Below are 23,191 nucleotides of genomic sequence, written 5' to 3' on the forward strand. Positions count from 1 at the left end.
TTCGCTGTTTAAAGTTTCTAGACAATGTTGCGAAATTGAAAGTATTGTTCCAAAAACTGCTTCAGATCCCGATTGTTTAATAGGAACTGCTAGGGAGGCCATTAATTGTGGCACTGGTAAATTATTAATAAAACGTACATTATTTGTCAACATGAGATTATTTAAATGTATAAACTCAAATTAAAAGTGATATTTTTGTCTTGCCTTTACAGTGTGAGATTAGGTTATTGCTCTAAATTGTGAATTTATCTTAATCTATTTTTGATATCAGGGGTGCCAGTAAATGTGGAGAGGGCTCTGTCTGAAGAGTGCAGTTTTTAGTAAAAAAAAAAGGCCCTAAGTACTTTTCCTGTGAATTTATTTTCCCAGTCTCTAATTTTGAAATCTTCTTTAACATAATGTGATGATAACTTTCGTAATTATGCCTACCATTTATAAATCAAACAATTAACAACACAGAAAAGCTGCCGGTCAAGTCCTCCCCTTTCCGAACTAGTCCACAAAAAAACGGATGAACTCATCACAGCCTGACTCTTCTGAAACGAATGCATCAAAGCACGATCAGCAGAGACAGTCATGCTTTAGTCACACATAAAACTGCCGATGGCTGATGATGTTGAACTTGATGTTGTTCTTAAGCACAGCCCAAAGCCTAGACTGTGATCTTACAAAGTTCCTTCAAATCCAGGTGCTTCAAAGGTCTCTTTCTCTCCATTAATAAATATGTGGGTCTAAAGGGTAGAGTGGATGGCAAAGAATAATGCTTACTGCTTTCTGCACCTCTGATAGGTACCAGCACAGATGAGGGAACAGCAAACATTAAAAGGCCTACAAATCACACAGAGCCTGCAATCTGACAGCTAAAACCATGCTGTGAAAAAAAAAAGGCATGGGATTTTAGTTGCGGTGGGATAGCGCAGACATGATTTTGGTTCTCTCCTGACAGTAATTACCATTCCAATAACCAATTACAGTAAAAGGTATCCAAGAATTCCTCTGGCACCTCTTCAAATGGTAATTGCCAGTGGAACGTTCACATTATAACCAGGACCATATGATGACCTCTGGTTTTATTTCATAACCCTACTGAGATCCAAGAGGCAGCTGTGAATTTCTCCTTTGCCGGATAAGTGTAGGCTCAGTCTGATATGATGTGTGATTATGCTGCCTGCCTTGCAGGCGTCCAAAGCCCACACTTCAATTAGCTTTGCATAGCCCTCGCCGACATCCCCGCACAGCCGAACAGAGGCGGAGAGAGCAGGGAGATGGATGGTGAGAGTGGGAGAAAGGAGGTCAGTGGGAGAACACGAGGGAGGGAAGATCAGACAAGACGGGCAGCACTTTGTCAGGACCTGCAGCCTCAGCCACCCCGGTGACAGTTAGAGGATGAGGGTTCCTAGCTGCGACTGCCACGAGTGATGTATTAGCCGATATGTGTCGCACTTGCTCCGGGCGAGATCAAGACGTACCTTCTGGAGCTCCTCAGGCTCCGGCAGCCCTGTCCCACAAGCAACACCTCTCAAATAGAGCTGCCGGACAAGTGCAGAGGTTAAAAAAAGAGAAAACATTTAACAACCTTCTCTTTTTTTTCCCCCCCCAATTCGGGCAAATGCATTAAATACATCCACAGATGTAAGCTCCGTTTGGAGTTCAAGTCTTAGAAGTTTGCTGTTTTCTAGCACCTCCTCTTGGAGCTGAACGTTAATGCACTGCTGTACACCTGTTTGTTGAAATCAGTGAAAGATCTGAGGAACAGTAAAATGCTCACCAGATGTGAGGGGAAAACTCCCAGCCAGCAACACTGTTGGCAACTACATATGCAACACGTTTCATCACAAGCCAAAGCAGCTATTATTTCAGATGTGCAAACAAACACTTGATAGTCATTTGCCTTAAGCATCTGCACGGCAGAATACAGACAGACTGCAACAGAGGAAACTGCGGAGGCCCTGAAAACAGTGTCCTTTATAATTAACTGTTTATGCAGTTAACAGGCCTGAGTGTCAATAATTACCATAAAAACCTGCAAAGCTGAAGGTGTAAAGGGTATGGGTCGGCTTCCATATGAGTATACATTTCACGAGAGCTTTTAGGTTCCAGAACAAAAACGCAAAAAAAATACGAAAGTTGTTATCATGTCGCTCGACTAAACGTTGAATAAAAAAAACATGAAGTCTCCGCTGTGCTCTTGGATAAATGGGGAACTCTTGTTTGCCCATTCTGCATTAGTAGTCTGCTCGTTGCTGCTATTTTAGTTGAACTTCAGGGTGGAAGCAGCATGCCTCAGGGATATGTGCTGTTATTTTAATGAGTTTGCATCACTGCAGACTTCCAGCTTCTATGGTGCCTTGCAGAAGTATGTATTTATAGCCCTTGAACTTGTTCAAATTTTGTCATGTCACTACCAATTATCAATGTGTTTTATTGGGATTTTCTGTGAAACACAAAACACTACAAAGTAGTGCATAATACTTTCCTCCTCTCACCACAATTACTGCCGCAAATATTTTTTGGCTGTGTGAGCTTTTTGCTTACTCTGTTTTGCAAAATAGCCAAAGTTCAGTCAGACTGGGTGGAGAGCATCAGCAAACATCCAATTGTCTAGTATCGCCACAGATTCCAACATGAGTTAAGTTTTGACTTGGTCAATCTAACGCAAAAATATGTTTTAATTTAAGTAATTTTGTTATAGCTCTGGCAATATCGTTATGGTTGTCCTGTTGGTAGGTGAGCAAAATTTGGACTGTCTCGCTGACATATTGACATGGATGAAAGCCCGTCACCTCCAACTAAAACCCAAAACTGCTCGTCACCCCAACCAAACTTTCATACACCACAATATCTGCATTAAAAAGTGAATATATACCTCTTGCTCCATGGATGTGTAAACTTTCGAGACAGCTGACTTTTAAAGATCATGTGTCTGTCGCTTGATCACTTTTTTCAAACATAAGGCCCTAGTTAACCCAATGTGTCAGACAGATTCTGGTGCAGTCTATAGTCATCTCCCTCCTGACTGGGCTCCCAAGCTTGTGCTGTGATACCTCTGCAGATGGTCCTGAATGCGATATAGCTCCATTGGCTACCATTAGCCCCCCCACATCAAATTCAAAGTCACATATTTTAATAACACAGCGTACATATTGTCAGCTAGCAGTGTCTATTCCTTGCGTGGCTCTATCCAAACTCCTTTTATGTGTCATTCTACACAGTCACCCATGTTACCTTTGATAGAACCTATCTAGAAGTCTTCCTTTCAAGTATTTTATTGTTTCCGCTGATATTAACTGCATTATTATATATTCATTCGTAGGTCACTAAAGATAAATTTCATAATCATCTGCCAATCATCTCTAATGAGCTTTCCTGTCCCTGATTGAGATAAGCATTTCCACAGCATGATAAAACCCCCACCATGTTTCGCCATTGGTTCAGTCAGGGTGGCATAGAGTCTTTGTTTAAACTGTTGGGGGGTTGAATACTTTTTGTAGTCCATGCTCATCCTTTGTTCTTGGTGTATTGGAAGGCATCACTAACTGCTGCTTTCTCTTCGCAGATTGGTTACTGGAACGAGTACACGCGATTTGTAAATATAATGGATCCGCAGGTCTCCAACGACTCCTCGGTGGAAAACCGAACCATTGTGGTCACTACTATTATGGTACACTTTCCACGCAGTTTTAAGTGTTTCACGTATTCTGCCACTCGAGGTCATGGTGTTGATTCCAATGAGTGATACATTTTGTCCTGGACGGGTAGAACCACATCTTTTTTGTGTTGCTTTCCACCCACTCACTACACGTTGAAACAGTCGGCCCCAAACGAGCGAAGACGGCGGTTTCGGGGGGAAAAGGGGGGAGTGTTTCAACTGTATCCGTGTGGGTGTCAAAGCATTTTGGTTTCCCATGTTTTAGTGGCCTGTCGTAGCAGTGACGTCACAATAAATGGTGTAAGTGATTATGGTTGACTCCATCAGTTGCAAAACAACAAAAAAAACAAAAAAACATAAAAACGCATACGTAAGTAGACCCGTCTGTCCTCATCAAGTAAATGTTCAATGACACTTGGGACAGGCTGACTGCAGAATGATGAGAGAATGATGCTGCAGTGGTTTCACAAGCTGGGCAAAGCAAAATAAACAGCGTTGGAGAAGGATAAGTTGGTATGATGGTTTCCCCTGTTATCACTTCTCCAATCTATTTTGTGTTGCTCTTCCATGCTTTCTGTGTTGAAGTGTATACTAATCCTCAGCACTTTACTAAGCCACAATTAAAAAAAAAAAATGGAGCACATTTTGATTTTACTTTAAGTATATTCAATCAACCAACTGTTTCAGGCTTACTTGATGGTTCAGATCTGAATGTTTTAGTGCTTTTATAAAAAAGCACAACAATATCCTTAAAAATAATCAAAGTTTTTTTCCTAAAAACAAAACATTTCTGAAAAGCATTAGTTATCTTTAAAAATGTATGTAGAGCTAGATGAATGAGCATCACTCAAAAGCGGAAGGGAACAATTGAACATCTCTGGATAAGGGAAAACAGACTGCCTGATTAGGAAATACTCTGTGGATCCAGTGTGAGAGGATACATTCAGCACAGAACAAACAAATCATTGCTCTCCCACTTGCACTCTAATTGTGTGTGGCTGTAATGACAATGCCGCCTCTCCTGAGCAGCCCTGTTGCCTCGTAATGACAATGTGCTCAGTAAGAGAAAGGATGAGCTGCACAAGTCTTTTTAGAAATGGAGTGAGGAAACTGGCACACTTCTGGTCTTATCCTAATTATTTTTGTCATGAAAAGTTTTTATTGAGCTTTATTCTAAGTAGCAATTAGCAACCTGTTGGTGTTTAGTTAAACGCTTGTTTGTTTACTTAAAGTAGAATAATAGTTTATTACTAATTTATTACTATGATGGCATCAATTTATTTATTTATAGCAAAATAATCAGTGATTCAATTTGGTAAAATCGAATTAATTAATTAGTAATGATGATCATGGTGATGATTATCATAATAATAATAATAATTACTATCATTATTAATTATAGTCGCCATTTTATTTATTGCATTTTATTTAAAATAAATAACTTGTGCATTGGTGCAGTGTGCTTGGTGAAATATCAGTGGTACTCTCTGATCCCTCTCCTGTCACTGGCATTTACTTGTGAAACCCATTCCCCCACCCCCATTTCCATCCCCACCCTCCACTGAGCTGACCCATGCCTTGCCTACCAGTGACCCAACCGGATTCTAAGCATGATGTGGTTAATACAATTTACACATGTATTTTCTTTCATGTGAAAAAAGGCAGTGAGTTGGACTCACAAGTTAAAATACAGTTTAATACATGCTGATTTTTCTTTGTGTCAACTGGCTGTCAAGGCTTGATAAGAGCAGCCAAACCGTGTGATCGTTCTGCTTTTATCACTGCCTATTTGTGCATTAGCAGGTCATCATTTGTTTATGCATGACTGCATGGACATCGTTTTAGCAACTAATAATAAATGGACGGTGTGCATGCTTTTGCTTGGTGTGCATTTCTCACCTGAAGTCACGTTACGAGGAAAGCATTACAAGGAAAGGGAGCAAGTTGCCATTAATTACATTTCCTAAATCTTCAGTGTGTAAAACCTGCAAGTAAAGGTTTGAAACGTTTCAAAACAAGTCAATACCTGTTACACAATGTAGTCATAAAGGGATAAAAATGGTCAGCAATGATATTCAAGTCTCACCTCTACCAGCCTTACCATTAATACAAGGCAGGATTGATTCATTGTTTTCATTTTTTTTCATGCCACTTTCTGACCTGGACATTTAAATTTTGTAGTTAAAGGGTACCTATTATGAAAATTAACTGTTTGTACTTTCATTTGGATGTCTACTGTTTATAGAAACAGTCCAAGCACTAAAAAAAAAGACATCCAGCTGTTTGTATGGTCAAAAAGTAAATGGTTGGTTGGTGTCTGGAAAACTAGCCATTTCATAAACTTCAGGATTATTACATCACAATCCGCGGGAACTGCCCCTCACCTAGCAACCCAAGTGAAGTAATACATTTTATATCACATCTTACATTGATGTTACAGTTATTATTGAAATAAATAACACACACAGCTTAACATGGGCATTAGTACATGTTGAAAACCTGTGCGTATAATTCCCTTACACTTAACTACAGCTGAAAAAACACAGACACCTAATGCTAATTTGCATTGAAAATCCTATAGGGATGTTAGCACTATCAACATATTTTTTTTCTCAGATTCCTCTGACCTAAAACAGCCAAGTTGCTTCCTAGAAGTATCTTACATAATCCAACACTTTATAAAAACATAACACTCAGATATTTCTAGGCTGTTGTAGAGAACAGGATAGTTTAACACTGCAGAAATATGGCTTTGACTGTAGCTCTGGAATGTTCTCTAAGGTAGCCCTGTAAGAGTAGGATACTTACCATTCAGAAACTCTTGCTGCATTTTTGCTGGTTGTGCAGGAGGCTTTCGTTCTTCCGCTTCTGGGTCTGACTCAGGGTCAAAGATGTACTGTTGTATCATTGTGCATCTGTTTGTAGCCATTTTCACATGTATAAAGTGTGATTGTAAACCATAAGTTGAGGGGTGCGCTCAGCTATAGCTTATTTGCATAAAAGTGACAGAGCCCTAAAAACAGCTCATTCTGAAAGGTGCCTAAAATAGGCGAAACTAGGGAGGTTATCAGTATCTGAGAACAATTTATGCAAATAAACATAATGAACATGTTTTATATGCCCATAGAGTTATCCTAAATGTTTAAAAGGAAGCATAATAGGTCACCTTTAAATTGAAATGCATCAGACCTGGCAACATGTTCCCAATCTGTTACAGAGTAATTTTGCTGAGCCTGTGTGAACTGCAGTCTTGGTTTCCTGCTGTTAGCTGACAACAGTGGCACCAGGTGTGTTCTCATGCTGCTGTCACCAGTTTTATCCAAGGTTAAAGATAGTTGTAACGAGTGACTACTTTAGCTGCTTTTGCCTTTCTATTATCTTGAACCAGTATGTCCATTCTCCTCTGACCTCAGGAATCAGCATTTTCTGAATTACTCAGACGAGGCCATACGGCAACAACACCCATACCATGTTTATCATCTACACCACATCTAGATGCCTTAAATGCATTTTATTTGTGTAATTTGATTGGCTGAGGTGCTATTTGTCTTAACAAGCAATTAAATATGGATATCTAATAAAGTGGCCAGTGAGTCTGAATTTACAAGTGTTTAACAGCCTTTTCATGAGAACATTCTTCACCCTGTACTGAAAGAGAAAGGCTGGATTACAATTTACTCATGAATTATTGAATTCAGATGTTAGGAACTCAGGAGTAAAAAACATCTCAAAGTTAAAGAGTTAATTTGTCATATATACATATATATATACACACATGTCTGTGTATGCGTGTTTGATGTATGTGCATGCATTTGAATGCATGTTTGCATATTTCTGTATTATTAAGTGTGTAAAAGGGCATAGGAGTGAATAAACCAGCATATGTTTGAATCAACAGGAAGCTCCTTATGTGATGTACAAGAAAAATTATATGCATCTGGAGGGGAATGACAGATATGAAGGCTACTGCGTCGATTTAGCATCTGAGATTGCCAAACATGTTGGAATTAAGTACAAACTGTCAATAGTAATGGATGGCAAGTACGGCGCCCGAGACCCAGAGACCAAGACGTGGAACGGGATGGTGGGTGAACTGGTCTATGGGGTGAGTACTGGGAGTCTCTGTTCTGCTGATTACATGACAGTTTGCAAGGAACTTCAACATGAGAGGAGATCTCATTTTTCTGTCTTAAGGTGATCACCAAACCCACGGTGAACTCATCAGCTCTTGCCCCAGTTCAATGTCCCATGATGTCCCATGAAGCTCAGCTGTGAGTGAATTTGTCAAATGCAGCCTGAAGCATTGGGGAGTTGGTGATCATCTTGAGACGGAGAAAATGAAATCATTTCTCAGTGCTGTTCATTGCAATTAATCCTCCTTGCTTAGTCTAGAAACTGTCTCTCTCCCCCTCTCTCTCTCTTACAGTCGAAACAGAGGTAGGTACATGAAAACAATGGGTCCATATGGCAAACACACTGTAATCACTTTGATGAATGAAAGATTGTATGTCTTTGAAGTGACTGTGTAATTATGTTCAATGTTTTCAAGCGTTTGATGAATTATGCCACATTCACAGCTGAGTAATCTGCTTTAGAATCAACAGCTAAATGATAGTTTGCGGGTTTGGAGCAACAAGATCCATATGTGCCGTGCTTCACAACCTCTTAAAGATCGGGGTCACGGCGTGTTATACATCTGACTAGAGCAAGCACGGGTGCTTGCAACACCTTAAGAATTTCGTAAATTATCCCAACCCTCCCAGTCACCTTTTCTCGGAGGCCTTAACAGTTGAGCGGGGGCCAAACACAACGTGGATGTGTTAGGCCTCCTCACTTGCTTAATTTCCTTACTATCAGCTCAGTTTGGTCAGTGTCAGGTGCCAGATTTTCTCTCAAAAATCTGGCACCTGATGAGGCACCCCCTCCCCATGCAGATGAAAGTGGTGGGAAAATTATTCCTACCACATTGCTGTCAAGTCTCTCCTGCCCTGTACCTTTACAGCAGGTGGGCTGGCCCCTAATAGTTTTGTACATTCTAACCTTTTGACCAGTAAATTAATTTGATTCCAGTTGTCTTTTAAAGGTTAAGCCCAAGGCTCCTCTTTATTGTTTTGTTTGTCTCACCATTGATTGAGCACAGCGCGGGAATTAAACGGTTATAGCCCACATCTCAGTGTTGCGTTGACAGGGTAAAGAAAACAGCCGTGTTTATTGGCTCTATTTGTGCCGCTTCTTGCTCCGACCTCATAAAAAGCAAACACTCTCGCACTCCTTCAGTTCTACGTTTTCTCATTTTTCGACATGAAAAGACAAACGCAGCACAATGCAACAATGGACGCCGTTGTCTTTTCCCACACTTGCTCCTTTGAAGAGGAGCATTATTTAATTAATCGCACGCACACAGTGTGCAGTAACATTGTCTAACATGATTAATTATTTTCTTCTGCTTTTACAGAGAAAGCCATTGTGAATTCTGAAAAAAAAGGGGCAGCACCACCTTCATTGGATTTGTTTTGATAGCGTAATGTGATTGAAGAAGCAGAGCAAAGGGAGAAGGAGATAAAGAGAAACAGCTTGGAGGAAGAATACAGCACCAGAATAAGCTGTGTTTGGGAAACCAAGTGTAAAGCACAGCCAGTGCTTGTAGATTTCTCTACACATGCACTGTTTCTTTCTGCCCTGCTTCAGTGCAAAACGCCATTTAGTGTTTTGTTTCTAAACATCTCTGAGAAGTTTTCTTCCACTTTCTGTCACGTTTAGTCAAACATGAGTCAAATACCCTTCTGTCTCGATGGATCGCTTCCAAGGTGCCCTTTCATGGAGCTTTTTCTCTTTTCTGCTTCTAGATGAATCAACATTTCCTTGTGAAATTTTGCTTCACCCTGCTATCATCATAGTTGTTTCTGCTTTTGTTTCTGCTTATCTGTGTGATTCACCATTCTTTTTTCTTTACAGCTCCTCTTAAAAAGGATTTTTTTTTCTTAAAGATCAAATGTAAACTGAGATTAAAACAGCTGCAGTCGTTCACACATACAATGACCTATTTCCTTAACATGGTTCATGACTAATGCTTGCTGTGCATGTCCCTATTTCCAGAGGGCAGATATAGCCGTTGCGCCTCTCACCATTACTCTGGTTCGAGAGGAGGTGATAGACTTTTCCAAGCCCTTTATGAGCTTGGGCATCTCCATTATGATAAAGAAGCCACAAAAGTCCAAGCCTGGCGTTTTCTCCTTCCTGGACCCACTGGCCTATGAGATCTGGATGTGTATAGTGTTTGCCTACATTGGCGTGAGCGTGGTCCTGTTCCTGGTCAGTCGGTTCAGCCCATATGAGTGGAACCTCGAGGAGCAGGATGAAACCAAAGACCCCCAGACTCCCCCCGACCCTCCTAATGACTTTGGCATCTTCAACTCTCTCTGGTTCTCCCTTGGCGCCTTCATGCAGCAGGGCTGTGACATCTCTCCAAGGTGGGTCAGCTCCAGTAGACACCTCGATGGAATGATAATTAGGGATAGAGTACAAACTAAACATGCCCAATTTGACATGCGTTATGTTCAGAAGTTGACATACAGTCATACCCAGATGTCGTATCGTTTTAGTTTTCTTAAGGATTTCTGTGAATCAAGTGTCCCAGTTTTTACTATCTGATTTGTTGCGAGAGTGAATATTTTGGAAGTAGTTCCCCTGCATAATTTTTCCAAGCACTGGTTGGAAATGTTTTTCCAAACACGAGTGCCACTGGTGAGGAAACAGACCCTCAACATGAAGCATCGCCATGCTTGACAACTGGTATAATGTTCCTAGGTTAAAACGCCTCAGCTTGACAGCCCCAAATATTCTTCACCCTTTTAGCCAAATAGCACGATCGTTAGCCTCTTTGACAAAAGCCATGATTTGTTTGATGTGCCCATGTGTTTAGCATGGGAGTTGGTCAACCCACTAGTGCCACACCTCTTAGCTGCACACCAATAGAGTAACTGCTCTGTATTGGCCATCTGATGTAAGTATTAGTCCTCTCCAAGGGTGTTATATAGTGTTTAAGACAGCTGTCCAGAAGATTGAAGGTGCAAACAAACTAAAACCATGGCTAGAGGTGTGTCATGCTCATTGTTTGCTACATAAACACATATTGGACGAGTCGTGTTGAAGTGTGTCGAGATAGAACAGACTAATGGACTTTTAGCCAAAGGTAGTTCAGTTGGTAGTGGTGACACTTGATAAAAGCAAAAAACTGGTAAGCTCACACACGGTTGATGTGTTTTCCCCATTAGAAAGAAAGACGTCTGATGCGTTTTATATGTAACACTCTGTATCAACTCTGCTGAGTTCCTCTACATGCCAGCTTGTGTTCCTCGATTTCAGCTTGAGTTGTTAAAGCTTGAATTTATGGATTGATCTTTGACCAAGACGTTATAGCCAATTAAACATGCAGATCAACAAAACACTCAAACATATTGTACTATTTTCCCTGGATGCGCACCCTTCTAACTCTCTGATGCACGTTCAGCTCCTTTTGCGATTTCCCAAGAAATTCTAATGACTGATCCGATCATCTATACACTGAACACAACTGGCAGATGTTGGCAGATTGACAGGCACCACATGTCGCTCTAATTGCATTCTTTGTTTCCCCATCATACATCGTCCCTCTGTCAGGTCTCTTTCAGGGCGTATTGTCGGTGGTGTTTGGTGGTTTTTCACCCTCATCATTATCTCCTCCTACACTGCCAATCTGGCGGCCTTCTTGACTGTGGAGAGAATGGTGTCACCGATAGAGAGTGCAGAGGATCTAGCAAAGCAGACAGAGATAGCGTACGGCACTCTGGACTCAGGCTCAACAAAAGAGTTTTTCAGGGTAAGTAGAAAACTGGTTTTGCGCAACGTAATTGTTCTTTTTTTTTTCGCCCCATCACCTAAAGTAAGAAATCATACACAAGCCTAAATAATGAATCATAAACCTTCTCTATGTCCTTGATAGACAACTTCTTGCAGCTGTTCCTTTTTGTGCTTTCTGTAAAATCTCATGGCCTGTGAAAAATTGCCCCAAATGAGGCATGTTGACGAAGTCGCAATTCTTAAACTCCTTGGACATGAATGTCAAATTTATGCAGCCCGTTCTGCAATGTGCAACCTTGAGGCCTCCCGAGGCTGTCAGCAGAAAGGATGATAACAACACAGAAGACTCAGAGGTGATAAAAACAGGAGGCTAATCAAAGCACCCTCATAAGACTCAAACTCAGAAGGGTCAGTTCATGAGTTATAATTAGCAAGGTAGCCGTGGCAGGAAAATTGGGTGTGATGAAGAAGAGCCCCCGCAGGTCAAGCAGAGCGGTTGGAAAGACATTTCAGAAGGAATCAGCAATATGTCTGCTGCCGTAAGGGACTAGCTCAGCAATTAAGTTATAAATTAACTACAATCTGAGGCGTGAGTATTTGAGTCTCTGAGAACTAATCACACGCTCACAGTGCAGGAGCTAACCAAAGCTGTGCACAGGCTGGTCGATCAAGCCTCTGCTCTGAGGTCCATAGACGTCTTAGCTCATGGCGCGTTCACAATAGCACCCCAGAAAACGAATTCATGAAACACTGCTCTGACTGTGTTGAAGAAAAAGCAATGTGACAGTCTTTTATCTTATGCTCCCTCATTACTCATCAGCAGGAGTGAAACAATACATATGTTTAACAGCTGCAGCCTGTTGGCAGAGAAACTCTTTGTTTGAGTTGAATTTTGAGTCACAACCACAAAATGCTGACTTAAATCCATGTTGTTTCAAGTCAAGAAAGACAAGGTACTGTCTGCAAGGCCTGGTTGTTAAAACTTTTTGGATTCAAATCTGTAACCCCTTATCAGCTAGGGGCATACAATATTGAATCTAGTGCAGATGATCCTTTGTATTTAAGGAAACATAACCAGAGCGACAGTATATGTATTCTTCACAAAACAACACGCTAAACCTGTCACTCTTCTTCGTTTTATATAAAAAAGAAAATGCTGCATAGATGTAAGCCTGTGGAGCGCACGGTAGAAGGACCTGACGGCGGAGACCCCCTGAAAAGTACGCTGTGTGACAGGGCAATGCGAGATGGGGAGTCCCATTCTTCTTTATTCTGTCTAACGAGTGTCCTAGTTATACATCCCCAAGTCTTCAAATAGGAAATGACATGTGTGAAGCTCTTTTCCAGGGGACTTTTTAATTAAAGCTGCAGAGGGCTGACAAGGAAGAAAACTCTCTGATTAATAGGAGTTCAGGTTTCATTTCAGATCTGTTTCTTCAGAAAATACATTCGGTGCTAATTAGAGCCATACGGCATCAGCCAGCTGGAAATTTTTAGATCAAGTCCAACTTTTCAAACCAGGCATATGTCATCGAGTCTGACACCGTTGGCCTTTAATTTTTGATGCTTGCACATGGTTTATTTTCCAATGCTCCCTGATAAGTACAACAACTTATGTGATCTAAAGTATTTATTTTTATTTCCTATACATTGAACATAAAGATTTCATTAACTCTGCCGTTTTTTGCTTGAATTGGTCTTCCCTTTTCACTCTTACATTGACTTTTTGTAAAACAAAACATAATGTTGCTTGCAGCTTATGTCTTCATTTGAGATGTGGCTAAGCTTTGGATGTTTTTTCAAACACCGTGTGTCGCAGCAATTTCACCTTAAAGCTCAAATTCTGATGCCCACCACCAAGTAGGACAGCTGGCCTTGGAGCCCACTGATGTTCCCAGTGGAAGCCTCCAACACTCTAGGCATTTGGCAGTGGCTTTCTAGCAGCTCTTGGCTCCTTTTCCCCAGACTACCGTGCCTGCTTGGAAACGTTTCCCTCCACAGTCTTTAGCCTGTCTGGTTTACCTTGAGATGGTCACTCAGCTGCACAGCAATTCATTTCATTGATTTTGTCAATGATTTTAGCTCCTAGACACTCTGATGAACCCAAAAAAGTAAAGGACGAATCAAAGTTTGGATTTTTCCAAGTTTTTCAGCTTGACGTTATGTCATTGCAAGAAGAGCTCAGTTTATTTTAAGGCTTCTAACACATTTTTAACCATGAGAGTGAACACATTTATTCAGATTCCATGCAAAGGCTTGGCTCATTGCATTTCTGGCATGCGCAATACAGAAAAGACTGGATCGAAATAGCTTTGATTATAAAAATGAGTTGACGTGATTGTTTGATTACCTATAAAGACACGGGTTCGCCGATCCCAAAGCTTGTCCCTTCGTGCGCCTCATTTAGCAGCGTAAAAACAAAAAGCATTATAAATGCTTTGAGAAACAAGGGGGTTGGTTAACTGCTCCCTTCAAAAGATTGTCCATTACCCAAAGCTTCAACAGCAGACCATCATGCACCATGGTGATCTCAGTGTGGTGGAGATTGGAGGAGACAACAGCCAGGGTGCGGGTACCAATACATTCTGCAAAGCATGAAAATCAATTTCACGTCTCAGCTATTGTGGCACACACTGTTGTTTCAGGATGGTCTGACACAAAATCTAATAGGCAGCTCTTTGTGCCTAGCAGTCCTGCATTAGATCAGGGTTGCATGGAGAAGAGGCAGCAAGGCGATTTTGTATAAGAAAACTTAGGTTGCCCTGGAATCGTGTACCGCCCCACTCCCAGAGCTCTTGTCACTTTGTGTTTTAGAACAGCGTTAAGTAAAGGGGAGGTTCCTACAAAGATAAGAGCCCGTTTGCACGAAAGAGAAACCTGACCAAACGTGCGTTTCTGCATGATAGGTGTAACCTCTGAGGAAAAGTACAGTCCTCCGAGGATTCGCCGAAGTTAAGATGAGCAGCAGCAGGCGCTGGAGAGGAGCTATTGGAGTCCGGCACCGAGCATCAAAGACGAGTAATTGGTATTCAGGGTGAAGCATGTGGCACTTCAGTGACAAAATACACCCCCAGAGCCTCAACTTTCATCTCTGCCTACTTGAGATACAGGTAGTCCTGGCGTACAGGATATTGAAGGGAAGTGGCAATGTCGATGAACAAAATGGAAGGGAAGTTCGCTTGAATGAAATGTAGCAGAGGTGCTTGGCGATGGCCTTTAAATGCGCAAGCAGTGGAGCATACGTGGGGGAGGCTGTAATGAAAGCGGTCCTGTGGTGCCAGAGGGAGAATAAAAAACAGGCTGCAGTTCAGAGGCCACTGGGCAGAGGGCTGGAAATGCTGCGTAACTCAAAATCGATACAGATTAAGTGGTTATTTAGAATGGAGAGGTCAATTTATTTGACTTTGGAGTTTAATCACTTGTCTCTTTGGAGACGTTTTAATGACATGATTGGAGATTCTGAAAAAAAAAAAAAAAACTCTCACTGCTCTAACTTTAACAATGATCCTTTAAAATACAGAACCGCAACAGTCCACCTCCGTCTCTTTCTGTCCTCTTGTAGAGCGCAGGAAATTTAAAGGGCTTTTTCAGACGTGTAAGCACTTTCTATAAAGACTTCAAATACATTCCTGCAGAGTAACCTTTTTTAAATACAGGAGGACCGAACCTGACCTCTAAGGCAGTTCTGAACAATGGCTAGAAGCTAAGACTTTTACTTCCTATATACAGGATATTGTGCTTTGTAAGAGGGACAGTAAAAAAGACAAACGTACTATGAAATGTAATGAAAAAAAACATTTGATTTTTTTTTTTTATTATTTCTTTTTTAATAAGTACTTTCATTATTTCAGCGCCTAAGAAACAGGGCTTATTGTTTAGTAGGGATCTGTTTCAAGGCAGAAAAGAAAGCTATAATGAGCAATATGTGGGACGGCAATGGAAAAAATAAAACACAAATCGTTAAATGTTTTAAATTATATTATAGTTAAATTACTGCAAGAGTAACAGTCACACCTTCATTGGAAAAACAATTTGTTTTCTGCATTAGTGCAACTGAACATGAAGATGTGTAGTCATTCAACACAATCTAATGGCATCTAAAAACACATATAATTATCCTCTAAGGTAACCGAAGGAATAACAATGCTTCTATTACAAAATTAATGTAAAAGATACAGGATTTTGTTTTCAGTGAGATTCTGTTTAAAGGTGCTTAGCAGTTGTTATGTTACCTGCAGCAGATAATTGTCTCACAGCCTGTATTTAGTTTAAATCTAGATTATTTGGAAGCTTACAGGTAGGGCGAGCATTTCCTGTATCAAAGAGGACTTTTACTTTCTTAAAACAGTAACAACAATATGTTTCACATTGTCACACAGTTTATGCAAATGCTATATTTTATGACCTTTCAAATGGCTGTTACATTTGTATCGGGTAGTTTTTTTAAATACAGATTATATATATATTGTTTATATTGGAGATGAAACAGGAGGTGGTGTGCCCCCAGTAGTCTTCCTGTGGGAAATCAGATCTCTGTGAGGAACACATAAAGCATTTTGAGTAATTTTTTCAGTAAATTTATGCTGTGTAAAAAAAACAACAACAACAACATTTTAAGCATTTTAAGCTATTTTATTGTTCTACTTTTTTCAGACAGTTAAATGTAACGTGACTCGATTCACACTGCTTGTTCTGTTCTTGGTATATGTGTTTCACTCAGGACAATCATCTTTGGTGCACCTCCTTCTAAATTGAATTCCAGTTTATACAATGCTCATCTTTTATATGTAAATGCAGGGATCCTACACAGCCTGGAGTAGTATGGAATTTGATTTTAGTTTTCTCCGTGTCTGGAAAGAAGAAAATAAGTTTGTGAAGGAAATGTTCTATTTCTAGATTTCCTTCCCTATCCCATTGTTTAACTGTGTTTAACTGGTGTGTCTTTCCTTCTTCAATCAATCAATCAATCAATCAATCAATCAATCAATCAATCAATCAATCAATCAATCAATCAATCAATTTAAGCCTTGAAGAATCTGTTCTGTGCTTTGTTACCATGCAAAAGTGTTTCCTTAAATCAGAGGCCTGATTACCATTTTTGCCCCAAAAGACCCACAAGTCAGAAGTAGTCAAATATAATAATTTAGATTATAATTAGTAATAACTTCAAAAGAAAATTATATATTGTTAATGTAATACTACTAAATAACGATTATAAATTAATGTCAAATTAATGACTACACACTTCAAGGTACACTTTACTGAATAACCATTAAAATGCAATTAAAAAAATAACACACTCCTATACCTAAACCTGACATGTCATCACACCAGCATGCATCTAAACGATATGCAAGCACCTTGCGTGGCCACACTGTGCTATCTATAAACACAAAACGTTAAAAAGAGGGGGGTCCGCATTCAATTTGAGAGACAACACCACTGAGATCAGAGCCTTTGAGCCTCATCACAGCATTCAAAAGTTCAGTCAAATTAAAGACAGAACAAAATGCCACATGCAAAATCGAGCATTAAATAAATGGTTGAGCCACAACATATTTGCTTATGTATTGCAACCGAAAAGGGAGCAAAGAGCTTTACCGCTTAGTTTTTTACTCATTGAAATTCACAGAACAAGAAGTTGCTAATTTTTTTTCACATAGCATGCTGTGTGTCCTTCCTCCCTTTCCTCTTTCACTTCTTTTGTTCTTCCTTATTTCTGTCCTACCTCAAGTACCCTTCCTTTCTGTCTTTCCATCCATGTGTCCTACCTCCTTACCTTTCGTTGTTTCTGATTTTTCCTGGTTCCATATTGAAAACCCACATACTCAAGAAATATCTGTCATAAAGTAATTGTGAACTTAAGTTTTTCATTTTAAAATGATCACTGAAATTTTGAAGCTGGAGAAATTTGACATTTTCTGTTAGAAAGACGTGTAGAGAGCTATTAAATAAAGATCCAACACAAACATGACAACTTTAAGATTTGGAAAATAGCATTTGCATGAACTGTAATTAGAATTGTTGGGATTATAGATTTTTAAGACATTGAGATTGATCCCCTAACCCTCTAGACCCATTTAAACAACCCATTAACTCAAGCCTCTGGAGCCAACTATTCTGTATGTTAATAGATGAAAATGTGCTGGTTCATGAAATAGCAAAGGACCCATGTTTTATGCAGAAACATCCAATACTCACACATGAATAGCCTTTTTATGGCTGATGCACACATGTTGCTTTTTTTTTTTTTTTTTTAACAAATCTACCAAAAATTGATCACTGCTCTCATTCACTTCCAAGTCCTCTATGCACAGTCCTGCAAAATGCTAATTCTGCACACTTTTTACGAGCTACAACCGGGTTGTTATGTAGAGCTGCACAAACCATAACCGAAAAGTTGAGTCTACTGCAAAAGTAATGTTAAAGGTGTCTAGATCAGTGGTGTTAACTCTTATGATTTTATATTACCAATGTTGCATTAAAGAGATGTCCAGAAGAGCCTTTTGCGGTAAAGTCATGAAGCACGATCCTGTCCACGCTGAAGTGGATAGTTGCAAAAAAAACCCTGAGACTTTATGCTCTGTTTACACCTCTAAGCGAAACGCAAATGTTTTTATTTTTTATTTATTTTTCAATTTGTTTGGGGGCTAAAACTGATATATTTTAAATCGATTTTCGTATTAAAACGAGTTTTAAAAAATCTGGGTGAGGTGTTGCTATATGTAGAGAGGACATCTGGACATGAATAAAAGCAATGACATAGGGACACAATATTAGGGTTGTTTTTCTAGGTTTTCCCATGTCTGTCTCAATTTGTCCTGTCTCTATTAAGCTGATAAAGTTAATCAGTATGCTGAGGGACAATGAGCGATATTTCTCTTCAGATCTAATCTATTAAAGGAGCTATACCTGATTCTGCACAAATTCATGCCATGAGTGAGGAGAACAGTTTAATTTGAAAAGTAAGCCCCGTCATTGTTATTGTTTTCATAGCATTGCAAGCGTCCATGTTTTTTCCTACTGTCTGATGGAGTTGGAAATAAAGTAAGTCAATCATTATTATCAGATTATGTCGTATAACTGATAAATATTGTGTAAAAAAAGTATTTTTCTTAAATAGACAAAAAAATTATTCAGGTATAGTTCCTTTAATGGCTGAGATTAAAAGGTAGACAATGTCACAGAAAGTATAAACCACAATAAATTTCTACTAACCAGTGGGTAAAGCACTGCTTTAGTTGTGTTCAGGACATTCCTCTTTTGAACTCCAAAACACCGTTGAAATAATTGCCATCTGTTGACTGGGCATAGGTAATATAGCATTTTTGTCAAGGATCTAACAGTATGGACTATGAATTTAACAAAAGAAAAAAAAATATGGTAATCTCCAGAGTAGAGTAGATGGTGCCTCAGAGGGTAAATCTGAAAATGCTACCTAGGTCAATTTGAACTCATTGTGTTTGTAATATTTCCAGAAACTTACCTAATAAATCCTAAAACTATCCATTCAACAGCCTCTATAATACTACGTGTGGACTGTGAAATTTGTTTTCAGTATTACAGTCCACCTATTTCATCTCATGTTTAGCATTAATATCTTAAGAGAGTTGACAGTGTTAGATATTCGTAGAATAAATCTAATAGGGACCGCTGCTTTCACCATTATTCTGCCTTCCCCGGGGGAAGTCCTGCCTGTTTTCCTGTTTCAGGTCAAAGAATTTCAAAAACATTACATTACAAGAAGGAAGGAAGCTCTCTGGATGATTTGCAGGTTGAAAACCCACACAGATGATGTAACCATGTCGCTAAGGTGGGAGCACAGGCTATTTAGGTACTCTGTCAAGAAGCCAGCAACACAGTGATTGCTTCGGAGCGACTTTGAAAGGCATCGAGAATAACGTGTTTTTTTTTTTTTTTTTAAGCAAACACAAAACCAAGTCATTCCCTTTTCAACAGCAGAAAGATTTACATTACAGCCATATATATTAGCAGCGTCATTATACGACGTATGGAATGGCTGCACTTATACAGCTGTGTTTATAACAGCATTTAATAGCTCCCTAAATTGTCTCTTGATTGCCTATGGACTTCGGTAATTGCCCCCTAATTGAATTTCACATGGCCACCAAAGAACATGAATGATAGCGTTTAAAAAGAGATGAGTGATGCTTGTTCGTATTAGTCAGCCATAAACGTGAGAGCGTTTGTGAGGCTGCACATTAATGTCCCAGCAGTCAACAATCAAATAGTTCTCGTTCCCTGCCGAGCTCTCTCCTCAAAATCCCGTTTTCTCTCCTTGTGTCGCCGCTGGAAGCAGCTCAGCTGGGATTTTTTAGTTCCAGTGAATCGGCCTATTTGGCTCTCGGTCGCACTTTGCAAACCTCTCTGATATTGATAAATTGACTTCATAAGGCAGCGCGGCAGCACATTCCGCTGCTACTGATCAATGCTGAGATCTATTCTTTTCTCAATGCACCAGGAGCTCTCTCACCGCTGAAAGGATGAGCTCCGTGCCTTTGGGGAAATGCCCTCCAAACGAGTCTTATTTTCATGCTGTCTCACACACTAAATTATGATTGTTGGAAGAAAGAAGAAAAAAAAAAAAAAACAGCAGATCTCACTGAGTGCCGTTCCCCTCATTTGTTGTATTTGCATTAAACTGGAATGGATACAGCCCAGGCATTGGGTTTTTGTTCATTTCAGAGGGCGAGCGTTCATCAAACAGATTTTTATATTTGTGTTATGTAGCTGTCTCATCTTAGTCTCACCCATGCCCTGATGTGCAGCGACAGATGCCAGCAAAAAAAAAAAAAAAGATATGATTACATAAAGCCAGAACAACACTTTCATTTGGTCAAGGTTAATGCCTTTGTTTATTAATGGGAATGCATTAGAGATGGATATGCTCCTGTTGAGCAGACTCTTACTAATTCAAGGCAGAGCTCCCTCCATAATAATCAGGATATTTGGACAGGAAGAGCAATGCAGCTGGTGGTTAGCTGTTATTCTGTTGTTTTGATTTTCAACTTCAAATAAAAAATGCAATGCTTTCCATTTACTTTCAAACATTCCTAGTAGACGTTTTATCATTTTGAAAGAGAATAAGATAAACAAGAGTCTACGCTTGTAAGATAAAGCATGCTTTAAACCTAATTCCTAATTTCAGCGTAATGCACAAAATATCTAAGACTCCACAAGCAGCATATTCTTGATTTTATTTTCTCCTGGTAGCTAATTGCGGAATACAGTCAGAAGGCTGATAATCAGATAAACCTAAGCAGTGGTCCATAAACCAATTTCTCGGTTCATGGATCAAGTCATTATTGTTACTAATCACTATTTAATAATATTACATTATCAATATTTCATTGTATATAAGCTATTAATAATTACAGTTTTAATCATTATAATTAATTGTCTACATCTGAACTGATGACATGAGGTTCTTTGAGCTAAAAAAAAGCCAAATATGCCACTAATGTATGGGAATAGGGGAAATGCTTTTCCATGATAGCGAATCACAAAACATATTGTCCTATGCGCACATTTCTGGTATGGCTGCAGATCTCTGACTTTGTTTTGGTACCAAGATTATAAAAAATAACTTTTTGAGTGAAGCAGCCATGTTGTAACTTAGTATGCTCACTGATCAAAAAAGAGAGAAAGAAAAACAGGAATTCAATCTGAATTAATTCAGAATATTACATCAAAGTTACTAGCCAGTGATGTATTTTATTTGAATATCAGTCATAGAGCAATAATAACAATATGGATGAGTAACTAACATGTTTAATTTCCGACAAATTTCTGAAATCACTAATAAAATATAGCCATCTTAAGGTGACTACCTTGAAGAAAATGCAGATTTCACTCTGTGTATTCAGGTTGATGGCGTCACGCGGGGCAGTAAGAATTGGCATTAGATGGCAACAATTGACAGCTGTGAGCTTCCCAGTTATCAGCTGGCATTAGGAAGAACTCTGGCAGAAAAGCAACATTTGACAGATTCCGATGTAGCTTCAGAAGCCTTTTTCATCTGGCATGTTAGACTTCCCCCCTGAGGAGTGCAAGTCAGATGAAGAAGAATATAATAAAGACCAGTCAGAGCAAGAGTTCAAGAAGCACGGGGTTCGGCCCTGGTGGTTCTCACGAGACTCTGCCAAACAACAAGCCATGATTGATAACTCTATTGACAGCAGCTGAAGCCAAAGTAAACGTTGATGAAGACAGTTATTGTAGCAGAGTATTAACTGGTATGGACCTAATCCTGTTGATTCCTTGAATTATAGAAACAGATTTATACATTTCTATTTAAGTGTGTCCAGTTGGATAGTTTATAAGGATGTTCGCCTCTTATAAATGGCATATTCTGCTTCCATATAATCTACTAGTGACCTCAGGGTATAGCTTTGGAATATAGACAGATTTATTGCCGTACACATTCAGGAGGAATCACCTACCCCGAACAACCTCTCTTTCTAGCAGAATGATGGGATTCTCTTTCTTACCTTTTTTCACACTTGTGTTGACTGGAATAGCAGCAGTGACATAGGCTGAACTGCAGATGCAGGCATGATGGGGATTCGTCTCCTAGGGTTAGGCTCATTATAAATCTGTGTGTCTGGCAATCCTTTGTAGTAGTGGTGTAGTGGTGTGTGATGCAGTCCCTCTGCAGATCCTGGTAGGATATGGGACCTAACAAACCTCGTTCAGCTAGAGCACCTAAATGGAACCCATACACCAGTTCATGTGTTTTTTATACCAACTTGACTCAAAATAGCTACGTTTACATGGACAAAAGTAATTGGAATAAAGGGCAGATCGGAATAAAAATACGTCATGTCAACAAGCCAATGAAATATTGTGATTGCATTAAGTTCAGTCGGAATGAAAATGTAATCCAAATGAGAGGGGCGGTTTATGCTGATCGATAATCCGATCAACGTGCACATAAACGCTTGTCTGGTTCAAGTTATTCCGAATGTGGCAAATTGACCCGAGTGCACATGTTTACGCCCAAAGTAAACTTGAAGCAAAACTGTCGGGACTCCTGATAAACTTTTTTTGTTCAGAAAAATAAGAGCTCAAAATGTTTGCTTACTCAGTAACGTTTGAACTGTAATTAGAACATTGTACAAGTCTAGTCTGGGCATCTGGAAGACAAACAAACTCGTATAATACTGCTTTGTTTACTATTTTTTCTTGTTTAGAAAAGACGGAAGTTCTTCTTCTTCTGTGTTTTTTTAGGTGAATTTTATATCTGCACATGTCAGAGTGGTTCTATTCTGAATAAAGCCAGGTGCATACACACACATTATGATTGGATTAATTGATTGTGTGCCCATATAAATGGTGCAATCCACTTATTTAGTCCGAATACATTTTAATCCAATCGTGAAATGTTGTGTATGTAAACATAGCTAATGATCACTGCAGATCTCTGATGGTGACCTCTGGTCATTTGTATCTTTCCTGCTCCTTCATCCCAATCATCGGTTACCCATAAATCCATGCAATGCTCTCATGTGTGGCTCCCGTATTTTCCTGCAGCCATACAGAATGGAAGTCAACGGCACTAGAAGATCAATTTAGTTAAAAAGATATATGTAAAAAAAGTAATGGAAATTACTGGTTGTAACAATAATTTGATGTCAATGAAAGTGTGGTTTTCGAAAGATTTATTACTGTAGAATAGGAGCA

General features: G+C 39.5%; 1 protein-coding gene across 1 annotated transcript in view; it reads left to right on the forward strand.

Annotated features, from left to right (window-relative positions):
* The window catches only part of LOC105925698 (glutamate receptor, ionotropic, AMPA 3b), an 84,370-nt gene that overhangs the window by 47,403 nt on the left and 13,776 nt on the right, over window positions 1–23,191 (forward strand). Inside the window, exons 9-12 of the mRNA XM_036127696.1 lie at window positions 3,557–3,661; window positions 7,548–7,754; window positions 9,746–10,119; window positions 11,309–11,507. Of these exons, the coding sequence (XP_035983589.1) occupies window positions 3,557–3,661; window positions 7,548–7,754; window positions 9,746–10,119; window positions 11,309–11,507 (885 nt within the window). The remainder of the gene's footprint in view (window positions 1–3,556; window positions 3,662–7,547; window positions 7,755–9,745; window positions 10,120–11,308; window positions 11,508–23,191) is intronic.

Source organism: Fundulus heteroclitus, chromosome 23 (assembly GCF_011125445.2).
Source record: "Fundulus heteroclitus isolate FHET01 chromosome 23, MU-UCD_Fhet_4.1, whole genome shotgun sequence".
NCBI lineage: Eukaryota > Metazoa > Chordata > Actinopteri > Cyprinodontiformes > Fundulidae > Fundulus > Fundulus heteroclitus.